Below are 11,690 nucleotides of genomic sequence, written 5' to 3'. Positions count from 1 at the left end.
TTCTACGGCTTTCGAGTCTAAAACAGTGTCGCAGCTAACGTTAGCAGCATCCACAGCATCCAGCAGTACAGTGATCCCATAGAAAGTAACCGTTAGCAACTGCGCTGGACAGTCAGGTGGGAAGCGGCGGGCGGAAACAAAGGACCTGGTAATGGTTCCGGTCTGAAAATATGTTTCTCATTCCACAAAGCGAACTGCACAATCAAGCACAACGGGGAATTAAATAAATAAATACATAAATAAATTAATTAATAAATAATAGACATGAAATACTCAAAGGGGCCGAATGAGTTCATACTGTGGCTATATACGTCTACCTGTTTAATTCTTGCCTTATACCAAAATTATATCATATTTTTTTCTAATCAAATCTGTGTCCTCTTGCCTCTGTTTTGTCCCTGACATTACTCACGAAAAAAGTCACATCTGGTTTTCTCTGGACTCATAAACTCAACTGGAAATCATCCAAATTCTACCCAAAATTGTTTTGTTTGGTGAAAGTGGATTGGAGCATGAGCAAAGCCATTTTGGACGATTACAGTGATTACAGAACCACATGATCAGTAACGGCTAGTGACATTTTCAGTATGTTTTCTTACTGATAGGACTGGGATTTATTGAGTGATACTGCACTTTGGCATGTAGGCTATTTATTTTTCTCATATTAGACTGCAATGGCGTCAATTGGTTCATGAATAACTATGCGTTTGCACTGTATTCTATTTAAACAGTTTATGTATCAACTGCGTCACATTGGCCTCTTAATATAATGCTAAAATAGTTAAAATAAAAAATCATAATAAGTGACAGGTCATTGTTCTTGAGGATAATCTTCCAATTTTTGGGCTGATGGAGCTGGTGCCGTTTTGGATTTGGGCCCCGTGCCCCAATACAGCCATCACAAATATCTCACTAGTACAGTTTGATTAAGGAAGCTTTCACACTGCTGCCGACATGATGATGTGAACTTTCACAACATCACGTTTAAGAGACAACTAGCACATTGCTGCAAACATTGCAGGCATAGCAGCCTTAGGGTAGACCTTGAACATCAGGTTTCAGCATTTGCTGGAGGGTTTGCTGACAGAACTTGAATTTACCACCCATATGAATATTTGTCAAGTGTATAATTGCTTTAAAAACAAAATAGTTTGGTTTAGAATAAGCCTTTTCTTGGGCCTCGCTTTACAGGGGATGCTGCATGGAAGTTTAAAGGGTTATCATTTTAGTTAATATTAATATTTGATATGTATATTTCAGGCTGAAGTAGCTTTAAAAGGGCGACTCATTTAAAGTGGAAAAAAATATTAATAAATAGTTTTTGGGAAGGTGACATTTTCTGCCACAAGGAACAAATTTGTCATTTTTTTAAAGGAACTCATAAGAGTTAATACACAAAGAATAATAATATCCTTTCTGGTAAGTGAAGGCCACTGTCGTTCCCTGACGCACTTGATTAAGGGCGAGGTGAGTGTAGGAGGCCTGTATTTGTTGCGATCTGCACTCCCACCACTAGATGTCACTAATTCTCACACACTGTACCTTTAAGTAACAGTGAGACAGGCTTTTCTGTAAGTAAACACGTTACTTTGTATGGCAGTTTTCACAAATTGAACATGACAAAAGTGCTTCACATCACTTTAAGTCATCATGTTTAAAAAAGTAAACACATTTATTTGAGTGGACAGCTGTGGTTCACTGGTTCAATTTAACCAAAGTTGTTAGATGTGTGATAAATAAATGTTGAATATGAAATATGAATGTCTGATTGGATGAGCGAGTGACCAAGTGAAGAGTGCACCCAATAAGTTGTATTGTCAGTGAAGGTTAATTATGACATCCATTTGCGCAATAATATATGATGGCATGGTTGAAAAAAAAAGAAAAAGTGAGATGCTGATTTGCACAGACAGAAAGGAGGGAGGAGGGGAGAGGGGAGAGGAGAGGAGGAGACTGAGCTCTGAAGAATGTGAGCAGTCCACATGTTGTCAGTGGCTGTAAATGCTGCTCTGGCGCGCAGCGCAACACACTGAGATCGCGCGGGAACTTACAAGCAATAGACTGCTGCTGCTGTTAGAATAATAATTATCAATTTACTTCTCTACTTCTTTTTATTATTATTATTATTATTTAAAGAAAAAAAAAACTCAGTGAATGTGCAGTGTGGATGTGTTTCTCCCTTTGGCGCGTGTTTCCAAGGGTGTGTGACGAATGCCGCGCGCTGAGACTTGAGGCTCAGTAGGAGACAAACCTGAACATGGAGACGTTCACCATCCAAGACATGCTCATTAACTCCACTGATCTCAACAAGATTCTGTGCAATTTTGGGATCAAGAATTTTTCCGAGTGCGAGGTGGAGAAGGATCCATCACCCGAGCCTCAAGGTTAGTGTATTACATACAACAGTTATTATGATGATTTTAAGCAACTCTCCATATAGTAAAAACCGGCTGTGCACTAGAGAAATGTTATTTTTAATGAGTTGCCTTTGGCTTGAGTTGCTTTTATATAAATGAAAACATTTGTGCCAAAAGAGCGACTCGTTTTGGGCATTTGGTTATGCGTCAGTGCGCATTACGCACCTGGCACGGGCGCTCCTCCATGAGGCTGATTCTACGTCTGTTCTCTCTCGCTCTGCTAATGTCAAGTAAACAGTCAGTTAATAGCGGCCTTAAGGTATTAAGCGATGTTGTCACTTTATGGCCACAAAATGAGCTAATTAAATTTGTTATTTTTGGAACTTTACCATTTGTTCCATTTTTGCGCATAAAACTAAAAAATCAGCGGGCAACAGATTAATAGTTTCAATGTTTGCTTTTTTTTATGTCGTAAAACTAAGCTATAAAATACATTTTTACGCAATGACAAAACATCAAACTTTACTGCATGTCAGTAAGAACACAGGAGCAAATAAAATCTATTGTTTTTTCTATCAAAACGATCTTTTTCATACTTGATTTTAGTTATTTTACTTGTATATCATCATTATCCATAGAAAGCAAGCGCTCTCATTTATAGTTGTCCTGCAAAATAATAATAATATATATTGAATTGAATATAACCTGCCCTTAAACTTGAACAACAGCACAACCCTGGAGTGGAACAACCTGTAAAACCTGTGTTTGTCTTTCTTTTTCATGTCAACAAATATCTGCTGTGAAAAAAGGTTGAACACGACAGATTTATTCAAGACATGCTTGAGCTTAATACACACGTACATTGTGACAGTTTGCTTACATAGAAGATGGACTTTCAGCCATAGAATTCCAATCCAAATGCCAGTGAGCACAGAATTTGGCAGACACAGAAACAACAAAGCTGGTTCTCCAGGACTGATTAAAGGTGTTAGAAAGCAGTCAACTTGTCCAAAATTGCATGCTTCTACCAGCTGTTCTATATTCCTGTGTCATTTTTGAAATTCTTTACTAAGGAGACGAGGCAGATACCCTGTCATTTTGTCAATAAGAACTTTGTGTACGGATTGAAAACTGCTGTCATCCAACGTCCTTGTTGTTGAAACTGTTATTAAATCAGCCCCCTTCTTATATTAGTGACTATCTCTCTTTTTATTAAGTTTTAACTGCCTTTCTTTCAAATCTCTTCTTCTGTTTTTATGCCCCTAAACTATAGAGCAGCCTCCCTTTAGACATGAGAACAGCCAGCAGCCTGTTCATTTGTTCAAAAGACATGAAGTGAGTACAATGACCTGATGAATTGTTGTTTCTCATCAGCCCAGAATGAGACTTTTATATTTACATCAGGAGACGGGTCAGCTCGACAAAGACGAGGTGAGGGACGTTCAGCTGCAATGTGTAATTTCACCAATAAATGCTGCGTTATTTGACACACTTCAAACTATACTGCATGAATAATAGGAGCATAATCAGAATAAGAGGGAGTAGAGAGGAGAGGGGAAAGGATGAGTCAGGTCATGTTTTAAGAATGACCCAGTTTGCGTGTGTGTTTCTCTCAGACATCAACCAGACAGTGAGGATCGTCCTCTACAGCCTCATCTTCCTCCTCAGCGTCCTGGGCAACAGCCTCATCATCGCCGTCCTGGTGAGGAACCGGCGCATGAGGACCGTCACCAACCTTTTCCTGCTGTCTCTGGCCGTCAGTGACCTGATGGTGTCCCTGGTCTGCATCCCCTTCACCCTCATCCCCAACCTCATGAGAGACTTCATCTTTGGGGCCGGTATTTGCAAGCTGGTCATGTATTTCATGGGTGAGTCAATGGAGACAGAGAAGTGGCTATTATTGAATCTGGCATAAAAACAACTAACAGATTAAATGACTTGGTTTTAGTTTGGAGAAGAAGCTGACCAACACTTTCAGGAACAGAGACAAAGTCAAATCCAAGATCACTGCACTGTATAGAGAGTATAATTGGTCAGGCTCTTTTTTTTCACTGATCAACAGTTCACTTTTATTGTGTAAAAATCAAAAAAAGTTACTGGAAACAGAAGAATTGTAAATGACCAGTAACATATAGTTCTTTAAAACCAAAAACATCTCACATCAGTCTGATATTTTCATAGTAAAAATCACATTAACTGACTTTAAGTACTTGATCAAGTCAAGAACAATCCCAAGACTTTAAAGGACTGAGATCAAGACTGTGTCAAGAACATTTAAGGAATAAAGACAGAGTCTTGATTTGGGCCTGGTCTTTGAGGACCAGGCCCAAATCAAGACTAGGGCAGTGCAAGATCAAAACAAGCCCAGACTACATAGAGTATGTAATATACAAGCTCCATTTCTCACAAATCAACAGTAATCTTTTATTAACACAATCCTTTTTTTTTTTGGAAAAATTGCCATTTTCATATTTTGTCATAAAAGGATTTCATATACTGAAGTCCAGTAACAGTGTTAGGATAATATTGAACAGAATTGAAGTCCACGTCTCGTGCTGGGCCTGAAATTGCATTGGACACAAGGATTTGAAAAGGTTGCATTGTTTGCGGTGTAACTGTGTCGCTGGCCTCAGAATTAGCAAGAACAGAGTGATGTGCTGCGTGATTACAATCTGCCTGAGTGAAAGGCTCTCCATTGTTTCACAGAATCAGAGTTGTGCGTAAGCGAGGGAGTGGTACACGTGTGTTGTCTTTTACATATTCTTTGTGGTTGTGGTCACAGATGATTTAGCGACGTCTCACCTCCCAAACAAACATGCAGCGTCTTTTTGTTCCCATGAACCCAATTTAATTTATCTAATGAGGCCGACAGCTATTATTCGGCTTGTCCTCATAGGAGAACCCGTTTTAGCTCCAGGTAGAACCTTTTTATACCATTTTGGAGGGTTCCACCAAGAACCCTTTTAAAACCCTTTATTTAAGAAAGAGGTTTTAAAGGGTTTTCTTCTGGAAAGGGTTTTTCAGAAGCAAATGGTTCCAGGTAGAACCTCAGCCCTTGTAGAAGGACCCTTTTGGAACCCTTATTTCTAAGAGTGTCTACTTACAGTAGATTAGCGGCTGCCACTGAAGATAGATTTCCTGATAGGTCTGGGTTTAAAACCCTTAGTCCTTAATGAGAGAAGACTGGTCATGAGTACAGCAGCACTGTTTCTCAGTTGGACTTTCATTTCCATCGTCTAATATCTCCATCTCGCCTGCCGCAAAATGTCCATGTTGAATTATTATTGCGCTTTATTGTGTCTGTAATCAGTTAATTTCCCTGGATGTTCATTTTGTCCTCACCCTTTAATGAGAGCAAGACACAAAATGAGCTAAAACGGCAGCTGTTGGCGAACGTCTTATTGGAAAATGTTGATTTACCCGAGGCTCGTGTTTGCAGAAGCCGTTCTCTTTTTTTTCCAACAGCTACATTAACAAACAATTACAGGGTGCAGAAAGGACGGATCTTGAAAAGTGAGCATTGAGTGATAATCGACTGTCTATGGATTTGTCCGTGAACTGGACAAAAAACTTGTCCGATGTGACCCTAAATCTCATTGCAAATCATTTGCAACTATTTGGAGGTCAGTCTTGGTCAGATTCACACAGGTAAGATGTGGAAACTTTACATTTTGGATATTAATTGTGTTTGGATTTTTTTGTGTGTGTGTGAGAAAGAAGCAGATGTCATTTTGATTGTTTTTTTTTTTTCTTAGAAAAACCGCAGCAGATCTGAAAATGTATTCAAAGACAAACAGCGTGACTTCATTCAATGTAACAAACAAACCCATTTTGAGGAAAATCTATTCTCTTTCCTTCATTTAAAAAGAAGAAGAGGCATAATTGTCTTAAACATAGCGAAGATTTGAACAGAACATGGCAAATCAAATTGCCGGCTTTTATTTTAGGCTTTATTTAACTTTGGCCTGCAGTTGAGGTTGAAATATGACACACAGAAAATATGTGGCAGATTAGAGATTTAAGTCAAGTAATTAAGAATCGTATCGAGTAGACAAAGGTCAAAATGAACTTGTTCAGGAGAAATATATCGACTGTGTCCAGACTCCTCTTCTTCATGTTTTATTCCAGTTTGATTTGCGTTTACTTAGACATTCTAAATCCTCCATATTTACAGCTTCTCTGGGTTATTATTACTATTTTTATTTCCCGTGCTTTTGATAAATGCACCAGGGTTCTCGCTCATGTGAGATGTGTAATAAAGTGCAGTCGTTAGAGACACTGCTGCACCTTTGCCGATATTTCATTTTCATTTAATTACAACTCCGCTGGCTAATATGATTTTCATTTTTCTTCTTACTTCCTGTCGTTCACTTTAGCCACAGAATGAGATCAGCACACTGTCCTTTACGGGATTATTAGCTCATTTGTCCACGTGTCCATCTATATATGTGTGGCTGCACTTGGATTGAACACAGTGATAATAACACAAATGGATTAATGGTTCCTCTTGTTATTGTTCATGAGCGTGTAAATCGTGTCCGGCTAACACATAGTCCAGGATACGCTCTGTCACGACCCTGCAAATGAATGAAGTGACCAAATAATGTCACCAAACGTTAACTGGCCGTGGTTTTTGTCAGTGCTGATCATTCTGGAGTATTATTAAGTTATCAACAGACAAAGTGCAGGAGGACGTAATTCAATTGACTTAATATATGGCTGTTAAGCTAGGATAAGCTAAGCTAAACGACGATAATAATAATAATAATAAAGTTAATAATTATTCTAATAATAATAATAATAATATTTTTGCGTCAGGTACCAGGACGAGTCTAACCAGCTTAACCAAAATGTCTTAAGCACCATGTATTTTTTTGTTTTTTTTTCTCTGAAGACAATTTTAATTTTTGGTGTGTGGGCCATAGAGACATTGCTAATTAGACTAGCTAGCAGCTTCACCCTGTTTCCAGTCACTATGCTAAGGTTAGTTAGCAAGCTAACAGGCTCTAGCTTCATATTTATCCACTGTTGTAATGTAACAAAGTACTTAAATACAAAATTCACGTAGGCCTATCTGTACTACTTTACTTTATTTGTATTTCTACAAACTTTTACTTTTACTCAATCCTAACCCCTCACTTTTTTAATACTTTTACTTCAAACGCTTAAAGGGACACTGTGTAGTATTTATGGGTTTATGACCCAAAATCCACATTTGTATACATATTATGTGCTCCTGCATTGTCGAGACGCTGTATAATATTCTTTGTTTCATTTTCGTAGTGTTTCAAAAAGTCATGTAAAATAACATGGTCGCGGGCCGCTACTGCATGGCCACGACGCCATGTTTCTACGGGAGCCTGTATAGACAAACGCGAGAGAACAAATCAAGCGTCGCTTTACTTGTAGCGGATGTCCCGCCTCCTCTCTCTCTGCTTCTTCTGCTACGGCCGCGGTAGTTCGCCCTCTCCCTCGCCTCACGAACCTCATCTGCTGACACGGAGAAAGACGACGAGGACGACATTTGACCAGCTGAGGATACCGTAGCGCTCAGGGAAGGGAGGGGGTGAGCAGAGGAGCAGTTCATTGTTGTAAATTTCAGCCTCTCCTCTAGATGGCACTATAAACTACTTACTTCACCTTTAAGTACATATCAGAAAATTACTTTTGATACTTAAGTACAGTAAATGTCATATACTTAGACATTTACGTTGGTAATATTATAAAAAGTAACTTACACCAAAGTCATTTTCTGGTAAAGATACTTGTATTTTTATAGCTTGTACAGTATGTGTGATATTCAGTGAAAAATCCAGTAGAATACTATGAGAAAAGAAACATTAGGTTTCTAATGGTTCCTAGTGGTCTAATGGGAATTGGAACCCCATTAGGAACCATAAGAAGAACCCATGAGGAACCTACTGGTCCCATTAGAATGTGATACCATTAGAAAGCTACTGGTTTCATTAGGAGCTAAAAGCATTAGAAAACTGGTCCCATTAGGATCTAAAACTATTAGAAAAACATAATGAGAAACCAACAAATTTATAGCAGAGTCCTAACACTGGGCACCAGAGACATAATGTATAACTATGTAATTGTAATTGTGTGCAAGTATCTTTCTCTTACCATAGTTAGCATCTCCATCAGGTTGTGTTCTTTTCCCTCCTCTTGGATGGATGAGTCAGGCGTTATTATTATTAGGGACCTCTTTATTATTATTATTGTTAGTAGTAGTAGCCGAGACCAGTTAAAGTCATGTATATCTGTGTAGGAGATAATAGAATCCCATTAGAAAAACATATGTAGCCATTAGAAACCATTTGAATATGCCTAATGGTTGCCTAATGGTTGCCTAATGGTTTCTGTGGCTTTTTTCAGCAGACGAAGGGCAGGGGCGAAAACTAAAATGGCATCTACTGTGGGGCTGGTGTCACTGTCACTGTTGTATATCATTTCCCACATTCTCACACACCTGTGTGTACCTTTACAGGGACATCATTTGCTCCTCTGGTGATATTATAACATAACATTTTGACCACATTAAAACAATCTCAGCCAATAACTGTGTTTTTGTTCTATGTGCAGGTGTCTCGGTCAGTGTTTCCACCTTCAACCTGGTGGCCATCTCCCTGGAGCGCTACAGTGCCATTTGCAACCCGCTGAGCTCCAGAACCTGGCAGACCAAGTCCCATGCTGCCAAGGTCATCACGGCCACCTGGGTGGTTTCCTTCATCCTGATGCTGCCCTACCCCATCTCGAGCACGCTCAAGCCGTTTACCCGCCTCAACAACAGCACCGGGCACATGTGTCGCCTGGTGTGGCCCAACGCCACCATCCAGCAGTCCTGGTGAGTCTGGTCTGGCCGAGCAGAGACGATCTGCCTTAATAATAGTAATGGAATGGCTTGATTGTACTTTTTCATGTCCGATACTGATACTAATATCAGTCCAGTATAGTGGACTGATATAGATTGAGCTGAATTAATCATTGATGTGATTTTTGGATCCTATCAGATTTTAAGTGTTTTACAAATATCCTATCCATTGGATTTGACCTGTATCATACTGATTCTAAATACTGTATTGTCTCAGCCGTGACTAGTCAAAGGTGCCATATGTAAGAATGTGGCCTAAAACAGTTACTACATTCAAATTCAAAATACAGAGGTCTTTTAGGTTTCGTTTTCTGACGTAAATGGCAACCCGTGGTTGCTCCGCAGCTGAGACTCTACTGACTGCAATGATTGGTAGACGGCGGTAGGTGGCACCACATGCCAAAACATGATTTCAAAACATAAACATGATTTGCAGTCTGCAAAATATTTTTTTTAATGCAAATATTTTGTCTGTACTGTTGTTGTTGGTGAGTTCAGTTTGTTATATGAACATTATTCCTGAGTCTCTGTGACATATTAGGAGGATTGTATGGCCAGTTGCTTTAGATTTATTACATAATGCACCTTTAAGTCTCTGGCCTGTGAAGATTCACATTAGATACAATGGATGATGATTTATTTCCACTTACTCAGGTATGTGTGTCTGTTGCTGCTGCTCTTCCTAATCCCCGGGATCATCATGTTGAGCGCCTATGGACTCATCTCACTGGAGCTGTACAGGGGCATCCGGTTTGAGCTGTCCAGCAGGAAATCCAGTCGAGGTATGAAAGCAAATAAACAAACAAGAATACGTTAACAATGTACAGATTCAATTCTCAATACTCTCGGAGAATGTAACAATGTAAGAATTAGTGACATCTAATGGTAAGACTGCAGATTCTTGGTTTATCTTCTTCTTCAAGATATAAAAACTTGTGCTGGCTGGTTTGTCCATTTGGGCCACTGTAGAAACATGGTGGCCATTGTAAAGTCTTACTCTAAGGCCACAAAAGGTTCACTATCTTTATTTGCAAATGCGCGTATACGAACACTTATGGTTGGTCTATTCAAATTCTGCTAATAAATACTATCTTTATACTATCAAATAAAATGCAAAACAATAAAGGATGTATTTTCTGAGGACTAGTTCCAGCTGTGGCTTCATACAACTTTGAAGAGATTAACTTCAGATAAAATACACTGTCCACTGGACAAAGGGAACATTTCAGTCAGAGCAGAGCTGTGACTCACTGATGTGATTTTAATTCCTTTTTGTACAAATCAGTTTTTTTTTCTGGCTGCACAGACAGACAGTACGTGGTCGAGAGAATAACTCACCTTGGGTTTTTCTTTTCATTAGGTTTTTGGCAATAACAGAGACATAAATTATCATCAGACTTATGGCCTCATAAGTTTTATCGTTGACTAAAATCCTAATATTTAAAAAGTACCCTTGCTTTTTTTTGGATGTCTTCCATCGCTGGATCTCGAGCGCCAGACTTTTGCTCTAAGAGTCATGGAGGCTTTTTGCTCCTTGATTTTTATGTCGTTGACATTTCACTCTTAATCTCCAGTCTTTTCTTTTTATTGTCTTCACCCTAGCAGACTCTGGCAGCATCAAGCCAGGTGACGGTGATGGCTGCTACATGCAGCCGTCCAAGAAGAAGAGCATCACAATGAGTAGAACTAACTCCAGCAGCAAGCCCATGGTGGTGGGCCGAGTGTGCGGCACCAGCTCTACAGCCAACCTCATGGCCAAGAAACGTGTGATCCGCATGCTGCTGGTCATCGTCTTCCTCTTCTTCTTGTGCTGGACGCCCTTGTCTGTGGTCAACGCGTGGCAGGCCTTCGACCAGCGCTCGGCCTACCGCCTGACCGGTGCGCCCATCTCCTTCATCCACCTGCTGTCCTACATCTCTGCCTGCGTCAACCCCATCATTTACTGTTTCATGAACAAGCGTTTCCGTCAGGGCATGCTGGCCACCTTCAGCTGCTGCAGCTGCTTCAGGAGCGGCGGCTCGGGGACGTCGGCCGAAATCGCGACGCCTAAAGGGGACGCGGGCCGACCGAGAGCGGCGCCAAATAAGCAGAACGGTCAAACCTCGCCGAGCACGGCCAACACACACTTCACCTACACCGGAATCCGTGCGTCAGCCTGGAGCGAGCTGACTTAACTCGGACTGTACGAAAGAGGACATGTCGGGAATCTGTGCAGTGTTGTTTTCACGTAGCTAAGCCCTCGCAGTGCTTGTAGATCCAGTTTATGAGCAGCTGTGTTGCTTTATCGTGGAGAGCGACATGACACGGGCTTCGCAGTTCAAGAGCGGTGAACTGAAGTCTGAAGTGTACATGTAGTGCTCTCACAGCAGAGCAACACAGCCTGATGTTTCCCGAAAGCTTGCTGCATCCAGGGCGGCTGACCAATGCCCGATCACATAACGCTGTGGAGGGCCACA

At 40.4% G+C, this 11,690-nt stretch overlaps 1 protein-coding gene across 1 annotated transcript; it reads left to right on the top strand.

Annotated features, from left to right (window-relative positions):
• Positions 1–2,257: 2,257 nt before the first annotated feature.
• Positions 2,258–11,408, top strand: cckar (cholecystokinin A receptor; the record flags this gene model as incomplete). Its single annotated transcript, XM_083910379.1, has 5 exons — positions 2,258–2,384; positions 3,974–4,225; positions 8,946–9,207; positions 9,889–10,016; positions 10,837–11,408. The coding sequence occupies 5 exons, from the start codon at positions 2,258–2,260 to the stop codon at positions 11,406–11,408; spliced, it is 1,341 nt and encodes a 446-aa protein (XP_083766505.1).
• Positions 11,409–11,690: the final 282 nt, after the last annotated feature.

Source organism: Microchirus variegatus (genome assembly GCF_963457635.1).
Source record: "Microchirus variegatus genome assembly, chromosome: 2".
Classification (NCBI taxonomy): Eukaryota; Metazoa; Chordata; class Actinopteri; order Pleuronectiformes; family Soleidae; genus Microchirus; species Microchirus variegatus.
This window is presented reverse-complemented; position numbering and strand designations above follow the sequence as displayed.